The following is a 24450-nucleotide window of genomic DNA, read 5'->3' as shown; positions in this document are numbered from 1 at the left end:
TACATAAAGCGCGCGCAGGGTTGCATTTTGATGCCATCGCTGTCAAACACTAACACCAACAAAAAGTCGTAAGCAAGAGAAAGTGCTTGAGCCATTTTGGAAAATACAATTCCGCCATATTTACCGGCAAAATTCAAAATATTTACATTGCTAGTAAACAATTAGCAACACACACACAATATTGTACAAAAATCGAAGTCGTATCGTAACGCAACGACATTAAAAACCGATACATTTTGCCAGACAACGTCTGCTTACTACTTACTACCCGCTGCTGCTGCCGCCGCTGCTGTTGCTGCTGCCGTCGACGACACACCGATGTCAATCGGACGGACAGCCGTAGAATAGAGAGACAAACAACAAACAAACAACGCAATTTGAGGAGTAAGTGTTTTCTAGTGCCAAAAAATCGTTAGCTCTCTAATTGGCAATGTTTTTTCAGACGCACAACAGCAAGCGCGCGCGTATACACACTCACACACACACACTCACAGAGAGAGCGAAGAAGAAAAGTACGGCAAAAAGCCTGAACGACGTCGACGATGACAAGTCATCATCAAGGCGGCAACTTTCAGGCGCGAGTTCAGCCAATTGTTAAGAATCTATCGCTGGCCGCCGCTGCTGTTCCCCTACCTCTGCCTCTACCACTACCGCTCCCCAACCTGCCCATGTCCTCTGCCTGCTCCACCTCGTCCTCATCGTCGTCATCGTCATCGGTACACAATAATCACCACAATACAAATACAACATCACCCATGTATTTTACACACATTCTGCCACCGTCAACGGCAATTGTACAACATCCGTATAGCGTTGAGTTGGATGGCACGGAACACATGGGCAGCTCCGGCGACAATGACAGTTTCCTCATCGAGGAGATCATCGATGATTATGATGATGATAACAATATTGTTGTCGATCCTGGCGAATTCTTTATATCGGGCGATGTCTACGAATACTATCCGGTCGATCGCATGGACAGGCTGGGCACCTCGGTGGGCATGGCCACAGCGGATGCACTGCCGCCGCCAATCATAATGCAACAGCAGGAACAGGATAGCGATGATGTTGAGGACGACGAAGAGGACGTTGATGAAGGCCAACAAATGGATGGCGATGGGCGACTCTCCTCCGTCGATGACGAAGACGATGACGAGGAGGAGGAGGAGGAGGGTGCGCCCATAATGAGAGATGCGAATGCATTCGATATTGCCTCCCAGATGTTAACCACAATTGAGGCAACTGCGGCGACCATCAAAGAGGAGCAGCTGGAGAATGATTACTATATGAAATCCACGACAGACGATTCAAATAGTTGTCACGTGCAGGATTTCAAACCCTTTGGCCGACCTCAACGGCAAACCAACATCAATTTCAACAGCAACCACAACAACAGCAGCCACAACATCAACAACAACAATTGCAACAGCAATGGAAGTGCGAAGCGTTGGAAAACTAAAGTGCCCATTCGCATCACTCAGGATCAGTTTAATGTGACGCTTTGGTCATCGCTCAACTCGGAGGATGAGGATGAGGAGGAACTGGATCTGGATGAGCAGCAGCATGTGGCGGCGACTCCAGCAGCAGTAGCTGGAGCAGCAGCAGCTGGAGGAGGAGGAGGAGGACATCAGAACAACAGCAGAAGCAGCGATATGCCAAAGCTGATCATCGATGAGCACATTTTGCATCACGATGTGCTCAGCGATGGCATTGGCAATGAGTATGTCATATTGCCGGATCCGTTTAGTGCTGCTGCCGTCACCGATGTGGAGGAGGTGGTCAACGCATTTATACGCGATGCCGATGATGTGAAAGAGTTGGAGCCGGATGATGAGGAGGAGCTGGAGCCGGAGGAGGAGGAGGATAGCCAATCGCTAAGCGAACAATATCAGCTGGATGAGGCATATGGCAGCATTGAGCTAATCGAGAATATGCCACAACATCCCGTCGAACTATTAGCAACTGCAACTACAGCAACAACAACAGTAGCAACAGCAGCAGCAGCAACAACAGCAGCAGCAACAGTTGCCGCCACGGCAGGAGCAACTAAAACGTTGCCCAAACTGGTGCTGCAAAATAGCAGCACAAATGTGCGACTGAAAGCGAGCAACAACATTGTTAACAACAGCAGCGGCAGCAAGGCTGGCAAGCGTCAATTGGTCAATCAGCCACCACCACTGGTGCCTGCCACAAGCAGCAGCAGCAACCACATGCAACAGCAACATCATCATCATCATCAGCAGCAGCAACAACAACATCATCCACGTAGCAATCAAGCAGCGGCAACGACAACAGCAACTGCAACACCATCCTCCGCCGTCGTCGATGACGATGAGGAGCCCAAGTTTCGTTGCACGCATCGTGGCTGTAACAAGGAGTTCCGTAATCATAGCGCGATGCGCAAACATATGCATACGCATGGACCCCGCGGTCATGTGTGCAACGTGTGCGGCAAGAGTTTTGTGGAGAGTTCGAAGCTGAAACGGCATCAGTTGGTGCACACCGGCGAGAAGCCGTTCGAGTGCACGTTCGAGGGTTGTGGCAAGCGTTTCTCCCTCGATTTCAATTTGCGTACGCATGTGCGCATCCATACGGGTGATCGTCCGTATCATTGCCCCATCGATGGCTGCTCCAAATGCTTTGCCCAATCCACCAATCTCAAGTCGCACATGTTGACGCACTCGAAACCGAAACGAAAATGGCCTCGGGCACCGCAGGTGAGCAGCAAATCACCGCTGGTCGCGCGCTACGGTCGCCTAGAGTTTGGTGAGGATCCCACACTCGTCTATGTGGAGCCCAATGAGGAGTTGTCGTCGGTGCTGCTGGATAGCACGTCGACACCAGCCTCCTAACCAGCGATGAATCATCCCCTGGCTGTTGTGATCTGAAACTGAGCAAAGGAAATTTTCTATCTGTACAGTTAGTTGTAAGATTCAATTTTAGTTGTGTAAGCCGGGGAGTGGGATGTGCAGCAAGGATAATGCCTGGGATGTGTCACCCACTTATCCTCTGTGCGGCTCCAGCTGTCACTCCTTAGACAACCCCACAAACAAACAAACAAAGTAGCTTGCTAAGTTTTATGCTAATGCGAAATCAGAATAGGTTTGAAGTTGAAATTGATTGGAATGCCCGGCACGATGGTCAAACAAAAGTTTTAGAAATTAGTTTTAGTTTTGTACGTTTTAAGTAACAAGTATGTAAACTCCTCCCCCCCCCCCCCCCCACTCCTCCCAATATCTGAGAGTCCCACGCCCCACAATTCAGCCAACTGGCGACTACATAGATATATATATATAGTGATTAAAATGCTTTCAGCCATTTTAATTCCAATCTACTTTGTAAATCTAAGTGTGCGGCCCACTCGAATAACAAAAAGGCTGCACACACATTTTTCTATAAATCTTACAAATACAATTACTATTTAATACACACACACACACACACAAACCAACATACATACACACATAAGCATCTAATAACAATAGGCTATATTTTTGTAATGAAATTGTAACACTTAGAGTGCATTGAAGTGCAAAAGTAAAGTATATATACATATACATATATAAAAACAAACAAATTGAGTAACAAACTAAGATACAAATCATTTAATTGCGCTCTTTCTTACCAAATCAAAACATTTTAGATACCAAGGTGTCTCTTTTAGATATTGGTTTTTGATTTGTGGGTAGGAAAATCTAATTTCATTTATGATTCCAGTTTATTTTAGACCTTAAGAAATGTCTCATTATATTTATAAAAAAAGATTACAGGTCCCTTTAGAAATGCCAATTTCTAAAAGATATTTATCCGATTTCTGGACAGTTCTTATGACTGAAAGTTCTAGTTTTGTCGAGAGTTTCATTTATAATTCCACTTTATTTTAGATTTTAAGAAATACCGCATTAAAAACCAGAAAAATATTTATGTTTAACATTTGACAGCTTTATTTGAGTGGGCAAAACTGAAACTTAAATCTACATTTGCTTAAATACTGTGAAATGAAATTGGATGACACAAAAAACACTTCACGATATTTATGTGTATCGTATGAAAGCTATTGTTAGCAGATAGATAAGCGACTGCGACAGAGATAATGAAGAAAATCCGTTAGTTTCATTTAATTTGAATGTATTTCAAATTCGTTGACTATATCGTGCTAAAGTAATAACTAATCATATTACAAAACAGAGAACTAGTTAATAATAGTTGCGAGGAAAATGGGGAATGGGAGCTACATGACCTTGACCCTTGCTGCTCCTTCATTTTCGATGTCCAAAATGCTTGCAAGTGGAGTATATCCAATCAGATTGCTGGTCAGGGAAAGCAGCACCGAATAGTTAAAATACCAGAACACACAAAACAAGACCATAAAGATGACGTCTGTGAATCAGAAGAGAGATAAGGGACCAATATAATAACAATGCATAAGCCAGGCATGACGAATGCCGAATGCCATGTCGAATTAAGACTTACGTATCGTTACACGCTCCCATTTTTCAACCACATACAGCTCGGTCACCTGTCGCAATAGAGAAACGTGTGGATTGATGATAACAATTTAAATATACATTTATATATACATATATATATATGTATATATAGACATAAAGCATCATTTCCAGAGAAATTACTCACCATTAGGTAGCGAAACCACCAGTAATTGGCAAAATTCATAATGTTGTTCAGCATATTTGTCAGCAGCAACAAATAGTTTGCAATCGCAGTAACCAAAGCAACCTAATTTAATTTATCGTAGTGCCAATTAATTGTTTAATCTTAATACTAAAGGGCTTAGTGTTGACAACGTACGCTATGCGGCGCCGACCATCATCAGTGCTGCAAACGTCACGCACAATCGATTTGAAAATCATCGACATCGTTATCGTTATCGCGAACAGCTGTGCTTATATTTAACAATTTGATTGAGCTAATTTCAAAATGACAGAACATGTCGTTAAAGTACTGCAGCGCACACAGCTGAGCCACAGTCAGTCGGATGTGAAGCACTTCATTTATTTGCACAGCAAGTGGCTAGAGGATGTCACCGAACTGGAGCTATTTCTCACATCGAGCAATGCGAGCTATCGAGCTACACTGAAACATGATGAAGTTAGAAGCGCTGCCGAAGACCTCAGTCAGCCCTATAATGAGTTCTATGCAGAGTGCAAAAAGGCGCTGACCACACAAATGGGTATGCCCGGCTTCGATTATGACTTGGACGAGCAACAGTTACGATTTAAGCTCGTGAAATGCTTAGGCTTCGAAACGTTCTATGTCGATGTGCCAATACGCAAAATATCCAATTGCCATCAGTTGTTGGATGCGGCCGTTGAATGTGCACATCAACCCCATCAAATTGATACCTCAGACAGCACCGCTGTCCTGCTAGAAACAGGCGCCAGTCAATCCAATAATGAGCTGCTCGCCGAATACGAGCAGTATATCAAAGACGCCAAGCTGTCGGAAAGGAAATTACTGAAGAAGTTTATCATGCTCATCAATAACAAGAAACAACGTATTGAAGAACTGGAACGGAAACTAGAACATCGTCAAAATAATACAGTTGACGAGGCGGAGAGCGATGTGGGTGACCCCGATGATGATGATGATGTTTATTGCGGCGCCACACAGGCTATGACTCAACGCGATCTAATGCAGGACTGATGTTATAAGAGAGTTGAAACATTATATCAGATAATGTTCGCAATTATATTCTATCTGTATATTATACAATTCATTTTGTATATATTATCTCTAATGTAATGCTCGAGTACCTGTAACATCCATAACTAAATATAACTACACAACTAACAAAAACTATTGCAATATTTGTCCATTCCTGTGACTCGTTTTTGTTTTCTTTAATAAATTATCTTTATAAGGTATATGTGTGTATAAGTATGTATAAATAAACAACAAATAGATTTTTTCCTTTAACATAATATACAATACAATTACAATCAATGTGTGTGTGTTTTATCTGTGTCTGCATAGCTTAGAATTAGAGCAAAACAAGATTTGCATTTTGGAATAAGTTACAATTGTCGTTGCAGTTGTTATTTCTTTTTTTGTTTTTTGAATTTCTAATTAAAATAAGATGATGCGAGTGATTAAAAAAATAAAAGAAAAATATAAACAAAAACCAATTGTTAACAAAAAAGGCAAAAAAGCATTTGACATAAACATTATATGTGTATGCTATTTAGATGTATGTATATATACGTTATGTATAAATATGTTGTTAGGCATGTGTGTTTGTGTAACCATCATCATCGGAAGAGTAAACAATTGGCGATGCACAAATGACTCATCACTCATGCCACCACTCAAAGAGCAAGGAGATCCTCATCAGCGCCCGGTTTCTTTGGTGTCTTTCGTAAGCTGTTGTCACCCGCCGCTCCCAAGCCCAATCCTGTCGTAGCGGAGTTCGATGCATTGATCGTTGGAAGATTCTCAGCGGCAGCGGCGCGCTCCTCAAGGAATTTATCAAACTCGGAGCTGGTCAGTTCCTCAATGCCATCCACGTCCTTCTATCATAAAGAATATATGTATTACTAAATATGTTGCACCTTTAACAAATTACAAAAAAAAAACGAAGCAATTTATGATAAAACAAAATAAATTATAATCGGTATGTGCCATTGTTGTTTATTAGATGATAAAAAGCAGTTGTGAGTGATTGTTGTTGTTGTTGCTGCATTGCTACTTACTGAGCTGCCCAGCCACGCCTCCATCTCGTCGATTTCATTCTCTTTCGTCGACTTTGGGGGGCGCCACATTAACAGAAGACAAAAAGAGAGACGAACCCAACCACAAATAAACGAATCAAAACGAAAAGAAACACAAACAAATTGCAAATTGAAACAAATACAACAAATCGAAAAATTATATATAGAAAAATAGGTAGAGCGCCATTAGTTTACATCGGTTCTAGGCGGTGCCATTACTCACTTTACTTACCACCGGCGGATGATCGCCGGTTGCACGTTGTTGTTGTTGTGGGGATGTTGCTGCTGTTGCTGCTACTGCTGCCGACTGCGGTTGCAGTTGCTTGTATGGCGAGGCAACGCTGCCAGCTGCTGCATCCACGCTGGGTATATCGCGCAGCAAGTCACTTTTGCTACGATAAAGAACAAGAATGTATAATTTGTATGCAAAAACAGACACAGAACAGTTGAGATACCCTTGCAGAACTATGAACCATAGGTATAAGTTAAAAGGTTATTTACACGTGCCGACTTCACATGTTTGTCGCAAAAGTAAATAATATTATGACATTGGCCAAACAACAACAACATCTTTGTTGATTTAACTCTAAGTCCGATTATATTTACGAGCGTGTTGAGTCAGATAAGAAGTTAACAAACTGTTAAAAGTCTAATATGGCTTATAACTTGGCCAAACAAACAAGTTTTGCATTAGTCTCTGTTTTCTTTATGACATACTAGCATGATACTGATAAGATTTATTGAAAAGGTGAGTAATATAGTTAGTGCATTTTACCTAGATATCTCTGAACTCGATTAAAGTCTTCTGCATGTAAATTTCATCAAACTGACGAATTGCCCTTTGGCATAGTAGCAGACAGGCAAATAATGATAAGACATTTTCTAAATATTGTAGATATAAACAATGATTCTAACCAGTGCTTTAAAATCACAGAATTCTACTTCAATACTTTAAACTTTATCACATTCTGCAAAGCTATCATCCAAGGTTTTATGGTCTATGCTTACTGATTGCCATCGGTGCGCGATTGCGCCAGCATATCAAACTCATCTGCAGCGCCTGTGGTGATTGATGCTGCTCCAGCGCCAGCGCCGGGTCCAGCTGCTGCTGCTGCTGCACCACCCGCAGCACCACCCAGTTGCAACTGTCCGAAACTCTGTGGCAGATGCTCCTCACTGCTCTCAATCAAGTCAATGAGCAGTTGATCACTTTGTGGCGTATTGCTGACCGCCGTTGACGATGGCGGAGGTATGGCCACCGATCCAGCGCCAGCTCCAGCTGCTGTTGCAGTTGTCGCTGTTACGCCCGGCACACCCATGGCAGCGCCGAGGACAGCAGATGGTGAGGTGACCGCTATGGCGCTAGCATTGCCCTGGGCGCGACTCTTCTCGTAGCGCTGATGGCGCAAGAACACATTGTTAAGCTCATCGTTGATGCGCAGAAACTCGGCGGTGAGCTCATCGTCCTGCACTCGTCCAATTAGATCGACAATGCGCGACTGCATCTCCTTGCAGGTGGCGGTCAGCTCATTGAGCAGTGCATAGTCATCGGGCTGTTCCTGGCCCGGTTTCATTACGCTCAGCATTTCGGCCAGAATGGACATATTATTGCTTACGACTTCCAGTTCGGAGCGCAATTTTGCCACCTGTTCGGCAGTTAAATGAAGCGGACCAGTCGCTGGCGTAACTGCCGCGGCTGCCGCATGCTGTGGCGAGATTGTGTGCTGTGCGGCCATGAGCTGTGGATGCGGCAACGATACCTCCGGAACGCTCTACAAAATTTAACAATATTCATATTGACTATATGGATAAGACTAGCTGCGGCAATTTTTAGCTTACCCGTTGAGGTGTGTAGATGGGTGCCATGGCATCCAGATCGGTGGGCGGAAACTCAATGCCCTTATTCTTCAGTTCCATATACATTTGGGTGACACCATTCAGATCGGGTTGATTCTTGAATGCATCCGCCCAGATCTGTATTAGACTCAGCACTTTCTCCTGCATTATTGCTGGCGGATCATTTTTCGGGCCAATCAACTTGACCAAGTCATTGATGAAGTCCTTCTGGGCCACGAGCACATGGAAGGCCTTGCCACAGTTCTTCACGCACGTCTCCAGCACAGTTAGCGTATACATAATCACCTGATTATTCTTGCCAGCATTCTGTGAGAGACGTTTGCGTATGGCACGCATCGCGTCACGTGCCGTGTCCGAGGATTCGTTAATCATGTCACAGATCTCCATGTTGGCTGCCCAGTTTTCGGAGGCCAAGCCCCCATCGGTGGCGGCCTCTGTAAAGAAGAGCAAGAATAATTTTTCAGTTATGTTTATAGAGTAACTCAACCATAAAACAATAACAATTTGTTTAAATATATAATTCGCAATATGGCAGCAGTCTGTCAGGTGAATGTGAATTTTTGTTTGTTTTGCTTTCGTCGTCGAGTCATCGCCATTATTTTTTTATATTATATTTTTGCTCACGCGAGAATCAACAAGAAAGAAAAAATAAATCAAACAAAAAATAAAAAATCATGCGGCAGCAATAAATTTTAGAGCAAAATACAATTTTTTTTATTATAGCTTACAAATTCTGCCTGCATTATATACAATATATATGAATTTATTTGATGTACTCAGATGTAATTAACAAACTCATCATGATATTGAACACGTATAAACGGATCATAATATTTGCGTAGGAGTGCGGCAACATTAAATGACAGAGAGGAAGAGCGAAAGAGAGGAAGAACACAAATGCTCTTTTACGCTCTTCTTGGCTTACTTGTATTTTAGAGTGCAACGCACTCAACGATAAATAAAACGCAGTAAGCAAAAACAAACAAATTTAGCAATTACATTGACAAATGCAGACAGTAAAACCAGTTATAAATTGTAGCGAAGCATGGCAAAACAACAAACGGCATGAAAATACATACGTATGAAGCAACAAATTAGTGATGCATTGAAAATTAACACTAATACAACCACACTCACACATAGGGTAACATAAGCACACACACACAAATACAAACATAGTGACTACACAAAAATTGGACAGAAAGCAGAACCGAATAAATTAACACATTTATGTAACTAACAATAAAGGTAAACGTAATAAAAAAAAATAGAAAAATACTTTGATGACTAATTGCACGTAGCGCAATTTTGTGGTCAAGGCGTGTGCCACTAAGGTATTATTGCTATTTTATGATTGACATTTATCGCTTTCAGTTCTTTTTGTTTGGTGACATCAAATGATGAGCAACCAATAATATGCACTGCATACATACATACATGCATATAAAATGTTAGTTAGCTTTTGTGTACTCTGTACGCAAAGCAAAATAAGAAATGCTCAAACAAATTGCAAAAGCCAAATATTTACATTTCTAAAGTTATCGTCATTTTTATTGTATTTTAGAGTCATATAGAAAATCTAATTTCTAGCTGCTTGGAGCAGAGAAACAAGGTATTGCGCAGTCGGTAACATCTAACTGCGACCTTTTTTACATGTTTTTTTGTCTACCTCTTTTTTAGTTTGTATGTGTCACAATCATCAATAGATGGCGCCTTTCATCGCATTTCTAACTTAATGCGAATACATACTTACATATAAACATTGCTGTAATCTTATCAAGCATGTCTGAAATTGAAACTAAGACTAATACGTAGAGCGGGAGTGAGGTGTAGGGGAGGTGGAGTGATAGCGGTATTTTTTTACCATAGTAATCAAATGGCAACAACAAATCTAGCTTTGTGGTGGGAGGTAAAGCTGGCTGTGTGTTTGTGCGACATACCAAGAAAATGACAAACGCCCAAAGAAAGTTGGGAAAATTCAATTTTCCATAGCTTTGCATTAAGTTTCCACCACAATCTCGTCTTCAATTTCAATTCAACATTGCAATCACGCAATAATATTCAAACACACAGATATACACACACATTTGCATATGCTTATGATGCATTTGAAGTGATACAATTTAATAATGTATTTAACACCCACACACACACACACACACTTGTGCATCTGGGCATTTACTCACCGATGCGCTGTCCAATGGGTGTCGAGAAAACATTGCCCAGAGCGCCCACATTGAAGAATGAAGCCATTTTACTGCACTGACTTTTATTATATACGTGTTTTTGCTTTATTTATTTGACCCACCAACGAGAGCAAATGTTTATGCGTTTACATCTGCTGCACTTGTCTTGCAGTGTGACCGTGTCTAGTAAAGCAAAAAATACCTTCGTCGCAAATTGCGTGCAGCCAACTTCATGTGAGTGCAAAACGGAGCAAAGCCAACTTCATGACGAACTGCCCACTATTGTAGGCATGAGTGGGCAGGCCCGTTTAGCGAAAAGTGATGCGAAAGGGAATCGTCGTCAGTCGGAAGAAACACGAGGGAAGGAATTGTCATTAATTTTTTGAAAAATCAAATTAATTCGCCCCCAAAAAATATGTAATCGCCTAGAATAAACTCGTAATGTTGTACGACAATCGAATAAACAACGACGACGAACGTTTTCGTCTTTTTGCAAACTACACAAGTCGTACCGGACACAATAAAACCGAATAGCGCTACGACCAACAACCAACAACTACTAGCATAAAGCATAAAGCGAAAAAAGCGTGTGCAATTGTGTTAGTGTTAGTGTACGTGCGTCGGTTGGCTGCCGTTGGTGTGTTGGCCGAAAACTGAAAGGCAGAAAAAACGGAAGAGAACAATAAGCAAGTTGTAATAGTAGCAACCGACGAGGGCAGGACCTATACAAAAAAAAAAAATAAATAAAAATAACCGGGCGGCGGAGTAACTGGAAGATTGCGCAAATGCACAACAACAACAGCAGCTAGCTAGCTGTAAAGCGTGCACGCGTGTGTGTGTGCGTGTGTTGTGTCCCGCCTACAACAACAAGATAAATTGCATCGAATGCTTTCATTTGCTTTACGCGGTAAACGCCTCTCCACCCCCACCGCCTCTCCTTCACCGACCTTGTGCATTTATCATCTAGTTTGGATGAGTAGCGGGGCTGCATAGAAAATCTATCAAAATTCCACCACAAACACCGATCACGGCTAGCGCCATGCCCGTCTCGTTGGCTGTGTGCGAAACAACAGCGAATGTCGTCAATGCTGCACTCCGCGAATCCCTTGGCAGCTGCGTTGCCCGTGCCGCTTTGTCAGCGGACGAGGCAAAAACCAGCAACGGCGGCGGCGATGGATCTTCCACATCCGGCTCATCTACGGATAATTTACAGAGCCAAATTGTGGCCAATGCCAAACGTGTCTTGTTAGCCAAAATCGATTACGAGGAGGTGGATAATTATCATGAGTCTGTTTTGGCCAAACTCAAATCAAAATATATTGTCATTAAGCCGGACAGCAATGGCGGCGCCGCATCCAACGGTAACGGTAATTACAACGGCAGCAACAAAACAAATGGCAAATTTGGTGCCGGAAATGGACACGGTAAGTGCTTGATGGTTATCGTCATCGACCTATCGGTTTATCGCGCCTATTTCCTTTTTTGATTTGGCATTACATAAATTTGTGTGCACTTCTGTTTACATTTGCGTGTTGTCAATGTATTTTTTTCTTTATTTTTTTTGAGCAAAATCACGTGTGAAATGAGCGCACGCATTTTTTTCATTATACCCTGTCTGGGTATGCTGCACAATTTATGAGCACCGACGTCGCAGCGCCTGTGTATGTGTGTGTGCTCGCTTGGGAGGTGTACGTGGTGGTGGCATATAAACAGAATGCAAAAGAAAAGCATAGCAAGCAAAATAGTACATGATCGCAAAGAGTGAGTTGAATATAGGCAGAGAACGTTGACGTCGATGTCAACGTTGGTGTCGACGTCGACTGCAGCAAGGCGGCAAAGCAGCGCACTACAAAGTTTTTACTACTTGTCTACTTGTGAATCACGGCGCACAGAAGAGACAGAAAAACGTGCCGACGTCGCTGCAAACATTTTACACGCGGCCCAACCGACCTCTCTTTCTCCCTCCAACTCATTCGCACACTCGCTCAGTACCTCTCGCTCTTGCATACAAGTCCAAAATTGCCGCTGAAAATTGTGTTTGGTAACCGCAATTTTGTTCAACTTTTTTCAAAATGTTGCGACGCATTTTCAGCTGCGTGTTGTGAATGGATGCACATGAAGAGAGCAGTAGTAAATGTGTGTGATTCACACACACGCAGACGCATATCGAGAGTTATTTGCTTTGTGCACAGCACAAAGCAGGATATTAAACAAAGGCGAGACCCAATGCAAGAAATGGTCAAAGACTTCTCTGTGTTGGCCATGTTGTTTTTGCCAGCAGCAACAACAACAATGACAAACCGCCTACAACAACAGCAACAACAACAATAACAGTCCGCGCCAAAGTTGTGCCATTTCTGCAGCAGCGAGCAATCAAAAATTCAGTTGGCAACACTCAAATGTGTAAGCGTAGCACTTGCAATTTGCATGCGCCAAAGCGAGACGACAATAGTTATTTGCGCAGTGTACGCTGGTCGTACTATTTTACGTTGTTTCGTTTTCTTTTTTCTTTTTTGTAACCCCCAACGACGAGTAGGCAGCGAAACGCTCGCTGTTATCAACACAACACAGACACAAAGACAGGTGCCACATATATATGTGTCATATATATATATATATTTATAGATGTGTGTGTGTATGGCAGTTTTTGTGGTGTGCTTGGTCATATTCGCTATTTAGTTTTCGTATATGTATCCAACAGTCACTTTTTCGTTCCTGTCTTGTATTTTTTTTTGTCAAATGTATTAATTACAATCGATGCCTGTGATAATTGCGGACAGCAGCTACGCACTGTGGCTGCTCTATAAAGTGCTGCTGTTGCCCAGCTTGGTGCTGGTGGCGCGTCTATTTCGACATGTGGTGCTATCAATGCTAATGCCCAGGCTCAAATTTGCCCTTTCATTCGCAGACAATAATGGCAATGGCAATGGGATTGTGAACGGTGGCACCAGCGCATTAAATGGTGGCAACAATCGCAAACAGATTGTTGTTGTGGATCATCAGTCAAGCAATCAGCATGGTTCCCCATCTAATCCCAATGAGTTGCCCAAACCGAAACGTGTCCTTTACCAGCGTGAACACATACGCATTGGCTGGAAGCAATCGGAGCGCAAGTGGCAAGTTGGAACGGGCATGCTGAATGTGGGCAACACTTGTTACCTCAATTCGTCGCTGCAGGCGCTCTTTCACATCCCGTCACTGGCCAATTGGCTCGTCTCGGAGTCTGCCCATCTGGAGAACTGTAACATTAGTGAATCGTGTGGCAGCAATGGTTGCATCATTTGTGCCATGGCCAAAACGTTGCAGTCCACCCAATCCAATCAGTCGGCAGTGCGGCCATTTCTCATCTACTCGAAGCTAAGGCAAATCTGTAAGCATATGGTCGTTGGAAGACAGGAGGATGCCCATGAGTTCCTGCGTTTCCTTATCGAGGCCATGGAGAAGGCGTATCTGATGCGTTTTCGCAACTACAAAGAGCTCGATCAGTTGGTGAAAGAGACGACGCCGTTGAATCAAATCTTTGGTGGCTATCTGCGCAGCGAGGTGCGCTGCCTGAGCTGTAATCATGTCTCGATAACGTTTCAACATTTCCAAGATCTGCTGTTGGACATTCGCAAGTCGGACACCTTGGAGGATGCGTTCGATGGTTACTTCTCACGTGAACGTCTCGAGGACATGGGCTACAAGTGCGAGGGCTGCAAGAAAAAGGTGAGTGGTCGCGGTGAATGAGAATTTAACCAAACAAAGAACTGACCGAATTTGGAGCAAGTCAAAAACAGTTGCCGCTTGACAGTAAAATGAATAACAATTAGTTGAAATTAGACTAAACTATAAATTCAATTTGCTTTTAAAGGTAACACTCTCTGGTCTGTTATATTTTCTAGGTATCTGCAACGAAACAGTTCAGTTTGGAGCGTGCACCAATCACGTTGTGCATACAGCTGAAACGCTTCTCGATGATGGGCAACAAATTGACGAAACAGATTAGCTTTAAGCCACGCATCGACCTCAGCCGTTTTGCAGCACGCAGCCCGACTGCAGCTGCGCAGCCTTTAAGCTATCGCCTCGTCTCGATGGTCACCCATCTGGGTGTCTCCCAGCATTGTGGCCATTACACGGCCATCGGGCTGACGGAGACGGGCAGCTATTACAATTTCGATGATAGCTGTGTGCGTCCGATTGCCATGCAGAGTGTTTGCAATACGAACGCATATATCATGTTCTATGAGCTGGATGTGAACGGCAACGGGCACGTTGTTGCTCCCAAAATGAATGGCATGCGTCTGACGACCAATGGAGGACAGCAGCATAGTAGTCCAGTTGTTGCCACAGCTCCAGCAGCTGTGGTTTCAGCGACGGCCACGTCCACATCTGCCTCCGTTTCGGCTGCAGCTGTAACGTCGCCACGTTTCATTGGGCCACAATTGCCTAATGGCTATGGCAATAGCAATGGTCATGCGCTGGGCGGTGGTGCTGCGAAGACTGCGATTCAGTTCAAGACCACACCACAGAAGCATCAACAACAGCAGCAAGCACAGACTCAATATCAGCTTAATGGCCACATTAATGGAGCTGCTAAATTTCAGACTGGCGCTGCCAATGCGAATGCCAACAAAAGTTCCTGCAACACTTTAAATAACTCTAAACAACACCAGCCACAACAGCAACAACAACAACCGCAACATATACTGCCAATATCATCCGACGAGGAGGAGGATAGCGATGATGATAATGATAATGATAATGTGAAAACCAATAAAGCGCCTCAGCTGCCAAGCATGCCAAAAATGTTTGAGGAGAGCAGCGAGAGTGTTGCGCTGACTGCCAAGTTGAAGCCAAAGACGGCACTCAAGAGCCTGGTGCCGTATGAGTCCGCCTCCGAGGAGGAGGAACAACAACAGCAACAACAACAACAAACGTTGCAACAACAAGCGGCGACAAATTCACGTAAGCGACGCAGTGGCGCTGATTCAAGCGATACAGATGATGATGATGATGAGGAGCAGCAGCAACAGCAGCAGCAGCAGCCATCACTCATACTACGCAATGGACACGCCAAGACAAATGGTAATCTGCTCAACAGCAGCAGCAGCAAAACCAAATCCGCCTCAAATGCCTCGTCGGCCAATGTTAACAGTAGCAAACAAAAGACTGATGCCATAGACGAGATATTCAAAAGTCTAAACAACTACAAAAACAAACACAGAAACGATCACAATCACGTTGATGATGATGATGATGATGATGAAGATGAAGACGAAGATGAGGATGAGGCTCAGGCTCAGGCTGAGAAGAAGACAGTCACAAAATCAAGCAGCAGTAGCAGCTCCACATCGCTAACTAATGGCTGGCAGCAGTCACAGAATGGCAAAGCTACAGCATCGCCAAAGACGCCGCCATCGCCAGCGGTTATTAAAACCAAGACTGGCATCTGGCAGGTCACCCGCAACGACGAAGATGATGATGAGAATGTGGATGGCGTTGCCGATGCCGATGATGATGATGATAACGATGAAGTAGCGGAGCCAGCAGTTGTAACAGCAAAAAATCACAAGAATCCATTTGCCGCCGGCAAAGCAACCGCAACAACGGACGCGAATCCAAGTGCGAAGCGCCAGAAGCTGCTCAACGGCAGCTCCAAATCCCAACAGACGACGCCACGCATCGGCAATGGCTACCAAGGCGAATCGCTGCCCAATGGCAATGCGGTAGTGAGTGAGCTGCTCAAGCAGAATCATCGTGGCTATGGCAGCTCCGTGCTCAGCTGGAATGGCAAAGCATCGGAGCTGGACAAGGAGGTAAGTGCGTCACAGATCAACTGTGACTGTGAGCAACTTGCTCTCTTCCTGTTGCACCTTAAAAGTAGAGCACTCTTTGAATGTAGTTTTCAGTTTCGTGGTTCTTCGCTTTTTTAGAGATAGGCAGCGATAAATTAAAAAAAAAAAAAAAAAAATTAAAATGCAAATTTGGAAACTAACTAAAATATTAACCATTGCAAATGTCAGTTTATGAATAATTGAATCTCTTAAGCATGCCCATCTCTAAGAAACTATTTATAGTTAATACTGCAACATATTGCAAGTCTTTCTCTGGGTTCTATCTCTATTTTTTTTTCCTAAACGCTTTCCTTATTTTTAACTAGTCTCGTTGCATGGTTGAGTTGTTTTTCTTTTGGTTTGTTTTGTTTTTTTCTCGAAAATTGTTTTGTAATTTTTTGTTTGCATTTGTTTCCACATTATATATTCCCACCCGCATTCATATAGACTTTTGATTTGGTTTGTGCGAAACGGATAGCTGGTTACGGCGCCGCTGCTGCGGATGAGCATTGCTGCGATGTCAACAGTGGCCACAGCAGCAACTACGGCACTAACTATAAATCTCTCAATAATGACATGAGCAGCAGCAGCAGCAGCAGTAGCAGCACAAACAGCAGCAGCAACAGCAGCAGTAGAAGCAACGGCAACTCGTCGAACTGTCCACCATGCGATGTGTTGTTGTAGCCGCGCTGCATCCGCTGCATATTATCTCACAAGCCTAAATAAATCAAATATTATCCCACATACATAAAAATATATATATATATATATATTTGCCTCAATACTGTGATTGTGCGTTGAAGTGTCTCCATGCAGCGTGTGGATACTTCAATGCGCCCGCCCATCCCATCTCTCTGTTGTTGTCGTCATCGAAATCCAACCTAGGTAAAAACAACCTGCTGTTTTCCGTAGTAATTTACTTTACTTTACTTAGTCGTATCCAAAAATGAAGCTTATGATTTCACTCAATTTAATTGTCATCATAAATTCAAACCGTGTCCCGGTTACCGTTTTGCCAAATTAACTAGAGCTGTAAAAACGTAAAACTAAAATCGATAGTCTTTGCTGGCATATTAAATTTGACTAGGGAATATTTGTGGAAAACTATGACAAGCTTTAAGCCATAGTTGTTGCGCAGTTGTTGTTGTCCAGCTCTCTCAATTTATTATGAATCGCATGCAAAGTGTGCTCGTTGTTTTTAACTCATCCTGCATAAGCTTCATTACCAAAACCCAGATTTCGAAAGTCGTCCACATGAAATGCACTAATTGTCAATTCCCCATCTCTTTCCACAGCTGCTGGCGGAGGCGCGTGAGCAGCGTAAGCGCGACGATGATGATGAGGAGGAGAACGAAATGGATCGTGGACGTCAGCGAAAAATTAAATCGGCGTCGGTTAAATGTGGCAGCGGAGCAACGGCAGCACCACCAGGCTACAATCCATTCCAGGAGTACGAGAGTCAAAAACGTTGGCACAGCAACAAGTCCGGCAGTTATTCCCGCTTCTATCATCATCCGAATTATCGCAGCAATTTTCAGCAGCGCAATAAATTTAAGCACAATCGATTTGCGGGCGGCGGCGGTGGCGCCAAATTTCAACAGCAGCGTGCCTTGCAGCGCCATCTGGCGTCCGGTGGCGGCTTCACCCGCCGCCAACATCATCAATCATCGGGCCAACAACAACAGCAATCCTAACTGCTGGATGTGGAGCAGGAGCACTTCAATGCCAGCTCCTTGAGCGGGAGGAGGAGCAGCAGACTCGTCGTTGCCTTTGTTGTTGTTGGCCGGCAAATTGTGAACGGATTCGTTGCCGCTTGGATTTTACATGAGTTTTGTAAACACTTTTTAACTGCTGATTGAATACATTAGAAATAGGACATGTAAGCTACAAGCTAGAGCAATACCGTTTGCGACCATAACTCCCTCCCCCCTCCACTACCCACCCCTCAAACACCAACGATCCCCCCATACAGACACACATTTTAAGTTTTAAGTTGTAAGCGTGTTTTGCATTTTATTTATTGTGTTTATTATAATTAAATGAGACCATTTTTGAAACACAAATGATTTGAATGGATATGTACACATTTTCAAAAAATGTTGCAATCCAAAAACAAAAAAAAAAATTTAAAAAAAAAACACCCAAAATTTGAGAGAAAGAAACAAAACACAAATGCAAAAAAAGAAAACAAAAAGCATAAACATAAATAAAGAATGCAAATTAAGCAAAAGAGAAACCATATTTTTAAGGAAAAAGTCTAAACTAACAAAAAGAGAAGATTATTGTACATATTATATATATTAAAATATGAGAGTAGTTTAAATCTCGTTCTAAGTTTACATGGCGAACAGAGAAATTTCATTTGAGCGCCAGTTTTATTTATAGCATTACAAAGCTGCGGCTGCGGCAATAATCAATTGCTAGTGTTAATATAACCCAAAAAAAAATAAAACATGTTGGATATATATACAGATATAACATAAACATATATATAAACATATATTATGGAATATGAACAAAAATTAAATGTGCAAGAAAACGGCCGGCGCTGGCGAATTAGCAAAATGATATATTTACAGTTTATTTCCGATCAATTAGTGTAATAGTAAATAAACCATACAACAAATAAACTATGTAAATAATGCATATAGTTTAGTATATTAAATTAAATGAAGTTTGGCTGTGAATCTTGGCTAATCGCCGCCGCCTCCGCTGCGCTTGCGTCGCTCCTTCTTGTTCATTAGGCGGCCCTTACGATAGCGCGTCTGTCCCCCGTCAGATGGCGCTCCGTGCTTCAACCTCTTGCGCAGATGTTTGGGCACACTTTTGATTGTGTTGTTGCGATCACGTTTCGCCTTCTTGATGTTGTTCTTGTTGTCCATGCGCTCCTTCATCTTGAACAGTTTGCTCTTTTTCATTTTCTTCAGCGTTTTCGTCTTCATCAGTCTGTCTAGATCCTTTTTGCTTTTGATGTCCCCATCAAAGGCTTGCGCCTTGGTTGTCTTCGATTTCGTTGCTGCATCATCATCATCAGCTGCGTTCATTTTGCGTTTTCGTTTCACATTCACATCGAAATCCATGCCAGGTATGCGATTAGTTTGCTTCTCGTCGTCTTCCTCGCTCTCCACTTCCCCGGCGTCTTCCTCCTCGCTTTCTTCGGCCACATTGGCGCCGAGCATATTCCGTTGGGCAGCCAAATCATTGGTGGTCAGTTCGACGATCTTAACTTGAACTTCATCATCTTCGTAGGCCTTTTGTTGTGATCCACCTTCCACTGCCTTATCTTCGTCAGTGAGTTCGCGCAGCGGCTCAAACGATTTCTTCATGTGCTTGAAGCCATCTTTCACCTCTTGCCGAATGCGGATTCGTTCTTCCTTAAGATTGCGGGCCAAATCGGCTTTGGCTCGTGTGCGGCGCTCATTTTTTCGCTTTCGGAACCCTGTTAAAAACTCTCTGTGGAAGTGCGTAATTTCTTAGTGGTGTGATAATATGTGACTTTATTTTAGTTTACTCACTTGCGCTTTTGTGGATCGAACACCACCTCTACCTTCGTCTTCTTGCGTGCCATTTTAATTTATAGTTTGTGAAAAACCTCGTTGTTTACGTTTCAGCACGCCACATGTTGGTATGAAAACGCAATGTTAGGCTCCTGTTAACAAAAGCTAGCGCACCGGGAGTCTGTTAACATGCGCACATTTACGTAATGTTAGTTTGTATTTGGGAATTATAAAGTTGAAAACGTTATTTTATTATTTATTGTCTATTCAGAAGACGAACAAGCTCGTTCGTTTTCAGTTGATTTTTTATTGCAATTAAATTGGATAAATTTACGGTAATTTCTTTATAATTCTGCGGCTTTTTCAAATCGCATTTCGAATATATATATCACATGCTTATATATGTATTATCTTTTACAATTCGGATTACGTTATAACAACAAGTTTCTTCTAAAGAAGCGTTAACATTACACAATAATCGTTGGGTCTAAATCTATGGATATACATAATATTCGTGAAGCTTCAACTAAACTCTAAATATTTAACGATATATAGATTGTTGCCATATGTATGGGTTTTCTTTAACTGATATATACTATATATATGTATGTATATTGTTCGTATCAATAAATTCCTTGCGTTGCATATTTTTCATATTTTCCTTACTCTTCATCGCTGTCCAACATAAATAATTTTTTACGCCGAAACGATGACGTATCCAATACTTTGGGTGCGGAAACATTTTCCGTTGAGAACGTGGCATCCAAGTCCAATGCCCGGAAAGAACTGAAAATGGGGAAACTGTTAGAACAAATCTTGCAATGAGTGGTTAACTGCAGCTAGTAATTGCCTTCTTTGTCGCGGCGTCGAGTTTACCAAATTTTTTCGTCCACAGGCTGTTGGTGTGCACTGCTGCGACAGATCCAAGGTATCCATCGCCGATAGAAAATCGGAGACATAACAATCGCGATTCCCAATGGGCGTTGAGCCAGCCAATTGGAATTCCACACGCGGTATACCAGCAACGCTTGCGGATGGCGATGATGGCGCTCCATTGGCAGCACCGTTATACCCTGCCGACTTTGATGCCGTCAAGGGTTTATACAAATGCAAGATCTCCAATATGTAGAAGAGGCAACGGTACGCTGCCGTTCTTAGATTGCACATTTTTGTCCAAGCAGCGCGGCGCGAGCGACGAAAGCACTTCGACTAGAGGAGCATGAAATCATGAACAATTATTTAGTAAGAGAAGAAGACCCTTGATGGCATACAGCAGAATCACTTCTTCCACTTACAAGATTAACTTACCAGCAGCTTTAATAATATCATGGATTTATCTGCCTTTTGCATTCTCGTGAGCACAGGATGCGCTAGCAGCTGCTCTGCTGTGGGACGTTGTCGCGGATCTGGTGACATCATGCACTTGATTACCTGTTGTAGCTCAACAGAAATTGCTGCAAGTGAGTAAGCATATATTTAGTGTCCATGGTGACCACAAATTGATTAATGATTAATCTTGCTCACTGTTTATAAACTCTTCAGGCAGCTTGCCATGGCGCAGCTCGTGCCAGAGTGGACCATTCGATGGCAAGTCCATGTAGCAGGCCAGCTCAAGCATGGCGATGCCCAGGCTGAAGATGTCGGCGGCCTTGGAAAATTGACCCTGGAGTATTTCGGGTGCCATGTAACGCGAGTCGCCCTCGGTGGCATGGTGATTATTCGCCTTGTCCACATCGATGACCAGCCCAAAGTCCGCTAGCTTGCATGTGTCGTCGTCATCGATGAGCACATTGTCCAACTTAATGTCCAAATGTATGAGATTGCGATCGTGTAGGGACTTTAAGCCGCGCAGCAAATCCAACAATATGTGCCAGATGCGCTCCTCGGGAATGTATCGACAACGGTACAAATACTGCTCTAGGCTCTCGCGGCACAGTTCCATTTGCATGAACAGACGATCGTACTGCTCCCAGGCGCGTATGAAACGTATGCAATTCTCATGGCCGGAGAACTCTTCGTAGCGACGCACCTCCTCCAATCTCTCTGCCCGATACTGTTCGCCGCGAAACAATTGCTTCGAGATTTTCACCGCATACAGCCGGCTGTCGGAACGATCTCGGACTTGGAACACCTCACCAAAAGAGCCCTCACCCAATTTGGCCAAACGCTCGAAAGACTGCTCAAAATGGCTCTCATTGCAGGACATTGACGTGGTGGAGTCGCCGGCATTTAACGACGCTGGCAATATGCCGGCATCTGGACACTCGGCACCGCTGCGAAACGAAATCGCGTGCGCTATTTGGGAGTTGTTCACACTGCATGATCCCGGCGAGCGGCTGCGATTCGGTATGAATTTAGGCGGTCGCAATCGATTGCTGTCCAAATGCCCATTGAACTGTGGGACAATAAAAGAGTTTGTTGTTTAATATTGGTTGGTGTGTTGGGAAACGTGACTTGGGCGTTTGTGAATTATGGTAGCGTTGTAGTTGATGTTTACATACTTGTTTGTGCCGATGCTTATCATCGTTCATTTCTGGCAGCGGCAATTGTTGTTTGGCCATGTTGTTTTTCTGTTTTATTTAATTGTTTTTCTTACAATATATTGTTGAGCTATTCGGCAACTAGCATTGTGAACAGGTTCGTTTGCATGGGGAACGAAAGTTCAGATCATATGCTAAAATATTTGATTTATGAATAAATGCTCTTCATAACACTAATAAGCCATGCTTTAACCACGTTTATTTTATATGTTTCAACAGATATAAGCAGGCACAACTCCTGTGAATGCGCGTAAAAATATAATTATTACAATTGGATATTCTGTACAGCGTTGCCACATAATCAGTAGTGTTACAGAGAGTGGAGGCTGGTCGATAAACTCTAACAGAATTCCGTATTATTATCGTTTTGTTTAGTCCATAAAAACAACGCGTAGTTATAGTCTTTTAAACAAATGCAGTAAGATGCTTGGCAGAAGCATTGATAGGTAAATATTCGCGACCTATTCAAACAGGTAAAAACAGCAAAGATCGCTTCAAAGCAAATAATCGCATTCGCAGCAAAGTTATGCAATTTTCGATGCGTTTTCGATCTGTGTATAAGTATTTACTTGTGTTGCATACATATGTATGCAAGCATTTGCTTGCGAGTGTGACCGCATACAATAAAACCAAGAAATACCAATTGTACACAAACGAGAGTTAAAGAATTTAAAAATTTGAATATTCTTTGTTGATATGTCAGCTGTGCGCATATAATGGAATCGAACCGGTTATTAAATGAATAAATTGCCTAAATACACTTTATTTACAGTGCAGGCAAGCAACCAACATTTCATGTCATACGTGAAGTCTATGACAGTTCAAATGCTCATGAACGCTTCGAAGCGGAGTTGGACAAAGCGCTCGAGGCCAAGGTAGACTTTATAATCATTGAGCCCCCGCGTTTGGGCGATGAAACAGGTAAGTCGCGAAACACGCTATTTACTTAACGTAATGTCGTAACATATATTTGCTTCTAGGTCGCTGGATATGGGTGGGTAACTGTCTACACAAAACGGCTGCGGCCACTGGCGTTGTGTCGATGATCTCTAGTTTGCTCTGGTATGACCGTCCAGTAATTGCTGCTCCTGTCTGCGCAATGTCACTATTTTGCACGGGCTTGTACGCAGTATCATGGAACTATGATCCTTGTTGCCAGTATCAGGTATTCCATATTGATTGAAAGTTCCATAGAGGGCAAATAATTTATATCTGATACTGCAGGTGGAGGAGAACAATGAGGAGGCATTGAGTAAGCTGCCGCTGACAGATGTGTCCTCGCCTGTGATTTTGGGTTATTCGCCCAATACCCAAGCCAAATACTTGCATCGTGGCATCACCTTTCTATCGGCTGCGTTGTGCGCCTGGCAGATCTGGCGATCCTATAAGTAGACGACGATGTAACAGTCAACAGTAATACGGCGAGTTATCTTGAACTTGACTCAAGGGTTCGGTATATAAGTTTAGTTAAACGCCACTGCGTATGCATTTCTTTTAGAATTTCGATGTTTTTTTTTTCGTTTTTCCTTAGTTAAATTTTTAAAGTGGTTCTAAAAGTCCAAATTGTCGTATGAGTGTTCCTGTAGTTGCTTGTTTTTCCACGCAGCTATTATAACTCGCGCTTGCATTATTTTGAATGACATTATTATGTATTAGTATTTAATGCAGAGAAGTCCTTAAGTTAAACGTGTTTTTGGTCAACGTTCAAGAGAAAGCACTCTTTAAATAATTAAGCAAAATTACTTTGTGTGTATAAAGAATAGTGATTGTTATTAGTATAGAAATTAAAAGCAGTGCAAGAAAGTTAATCAATTAATCACATCAGC

The 24450-nt window shown here is 42.8% G+C and overlaps 8 protein-coding genes across 15 annotated transcripts; 4 read left to right on the top strand and 4 right to left on the bottom strand.

The window, feature by feature from the left end:
• The first annotated feature begins 98 nt into the window (after positions 1–98).
• Positions 99–3912, top strand: LOC6558157. Its single transcript, XM_001983989.3, has 2 exons — positions 99–384; positions 443–3912. The coding sequence occupies exon 2, from the start codon at positions 543–545 to the stop codon at positions 2850–2852; it is 2310 nt and encodes a 769-aa protein (XP_001984025.1). The 5' UTR covers positions 99–384; positions 443–542; the 3' UTR covers positions 2853–3912.
• A 199-nt stretch (positions 3913–4111) lies between these two features.
• LOC6558155 lies at positions 4112–4799 on the bottom strand. The gene is made up of 3 exons (XM_001983990.2): positions 4636–4799; positions 4474–4519; positions 4112–4380 (listed from the first exon to the last, which is right to left on the bottom strand). Exons 1-3 carry the CDS (start codon positions 4687–4689, stop codon positions 4232–4234), a joined length of 249 nt encoding a protein of 82 aa, XP_001984026.1. The 5' UTR covers positions 4690–4799; the 3' UTR covers positions 4112–4231.
• Positions 4800–4874: 75 nt separating this feature from the next.
• On the top strand, positions 4875–5960 carry LOC6558148. The gene has a single exon (XM_001983991.2). The coding sequence runs from the start codon at positions 4939–4941 to the stop codon at positions 5662–5664; it is 726 nt and encodes a 241-aa protein (XP_001984027.1). The 5' UTR covers positions 4875–4938; the 3' UTR covers positions 5665–5960.
• Positions 5961–6096: 136 nt separating this feature from the next.
• Positions 6097–10948, bottom strand: LOC6558143 (TOM1-like protein 2). Of its 5 annotated transcripts, none has more exons than XM_032743371.2 (6): positions 10772–10948; positions 8568–9019; positions 7737–8500; positions 6952–7120; positions 6711–6761; positions 6097–6530 (listed from the first exon to the last, which is right to left on the bottom strand). In XM_032743371.2, the coding sequence occupies exons 1-6, from the start codon at positions 10836–10838 to the stop codon at positions 6327–6329; spliced, it is 1707 nt and encodes a 568-aa protein (XP_032599262.1). In that variant the 5' UTR covers positions 10839–10948; the 3' UTR covers positions 6097–6326. The 5 variants fall into 5 exon arrangements, with proteins under 5 accessions (XP_032599262.1, XP_001984028.1, XP_032599265.1 ...); XM_001983992.2 differs by having other exon boundaries at positions 6961–7120; positions 10772–10941; XM_032743373.1 differs by having other exon boundaries at positions 6139–6527; positions 6961–7120; positions 10772–10941.
• A 176-nt stretch (positions 10949–11124) lies between these two features.
• LOC6558136 (ubiquitin carboxyl-terminal hydrolase 36) lies at positions 11125–19054 on the top strand. Of its 2 annotated transcripts, none has more exons than XM_043215659.1 (4): positions 11125–12195; positions 13680–14479; positions 14656–16569; positions 17035–17342. In XM_043215659.1, the coding sequence occupies exons 1-4, from the start codon at positions 11811–11813 to the stop codon at positions 17269–17271; spliced, it is 3336 nt and encodes a 1111-aa protein (XP_043071594.1). In that variant the 5' UTR covers positions 11125–11810; the 3' UTR covers positions 17272–17342. The 2 variants fall into 2 exon arrangements, with proteins under 2 accessions (XP_043071594.1, XP_032599261.1); XM_032743370.2 differs by lacking the exon at positions 17035–17342 and adding an exon at positions 17883–19054 and having other exon boundaries at positions 11128–12195.
• An 89-nt stretch (positions 19055–19143) lies between these two features.
• Positions 19144–20217, bottom strand: LOC6558132 (nucleolar protein 12). Its single transcript, XM_001983994.2, has 2 exons — positions 20103–20217; positions 19144–20040 (listed from the first exon to the last, which is right to left on the bottom strand). The coding sequence occupies exons 1-2, from the start codon at positions 20153–20155 to the stop codon at positions 19281–19283; spliced, it is 813 nt and encodes a 270-aa protein (XP_001984030.1). The 5' UTR covers positions 20156–20217; the 3' UTR covers positions 19144–19280.
• Positions 20218–20732: 515 nt separating this feature from the next.
• LOC6558127 (membrane-associated tyrosine- and threonine-specific cdc2-inhibitory kinase) lies at positions 20733–22886 on the bottom strand. Of its 2 annotated transcripts, none has more exons than XM_032743375.2 (5): positions 22586–22886; positions 21609–22479; positions 21393–21538; positions 20961–21293; positions 20733–20870 (listed from the first exon to the last, which is right to left on the bottom strand). In XM_032743375.2, the coding sequence occupies exons 1-5, from the start codon at positions 22643–22645 to the stop codon at positions 20781–20783; spliced, it is 1500 nt and encodes a 499-aa protein (XP_032599266.1). In that variant the 5' UTR covers positions 22646–22886; the 3' UTR covers positions 20733–20780. The 2 variants fall into 2 exon arrangements, with proteins under 2 accessions (XP_032599266.1, XP_001984031.2); XM_001983995.3 differs by having other exon boundaries at positions 20935–21293; positions 22586–22883.
• Positions 22887–22941: 55 nt separating this feature from the next.
• Positions 22942–24440, top strand: LOC6558119 (transmembrane protein 11 homolog, mitochondrial). Of its 2 annotated transcripts, none has more exons than XM_001983996.2 (4): positions 22942–23070; positions 23397–23545; positions 23605–23789; positions 23849–24440. In XM_001983996.2, exons 1-4 carry the CDS (start codon positions 23048–23050, stop codon positions 24014–24016), a joined length of 525 nt encoding a protein of 174 aa, XP_001984032.1. In that variant the 5' UTR covers positions 22942–23047; the 3' UTR covers positions 24017–24440. The 2 variants fall into 2 exon arrangements, with proteins under 2 accessions (XP_001984032.1, XP_032599267.1); XM_032743376.2 differs by having other exon boundaries at positions 22991–23070; positions 23846–24440.
• The last annotated feature ends 10 nt before the right edge of the window (positions 24441–24450 follow it).

The sequence above is a fragment of the Drosophila grimshawi genome, unplaced genomic scaffold (assembly GCF_018153295.1).
Source record: "Drosophila grimshawi isolate 15287-2541.00 unplaced genomic scaffold, ASM1815329v1 contig_44, whole genome shotgun sequence".
NCBI classification, from domain to species: domain Eukaryota; kingdom Metazoa; phylum Arthropoda; class Insecta; order Diptera; family Drosophilidae; genus Drosophila; species Drosophila grimshawi.
The sequence above is the reverse complement of the archived record's forward strand: the minus strand, read 5'-3'. Positions and strand labels throughout refer to the sequence as shown.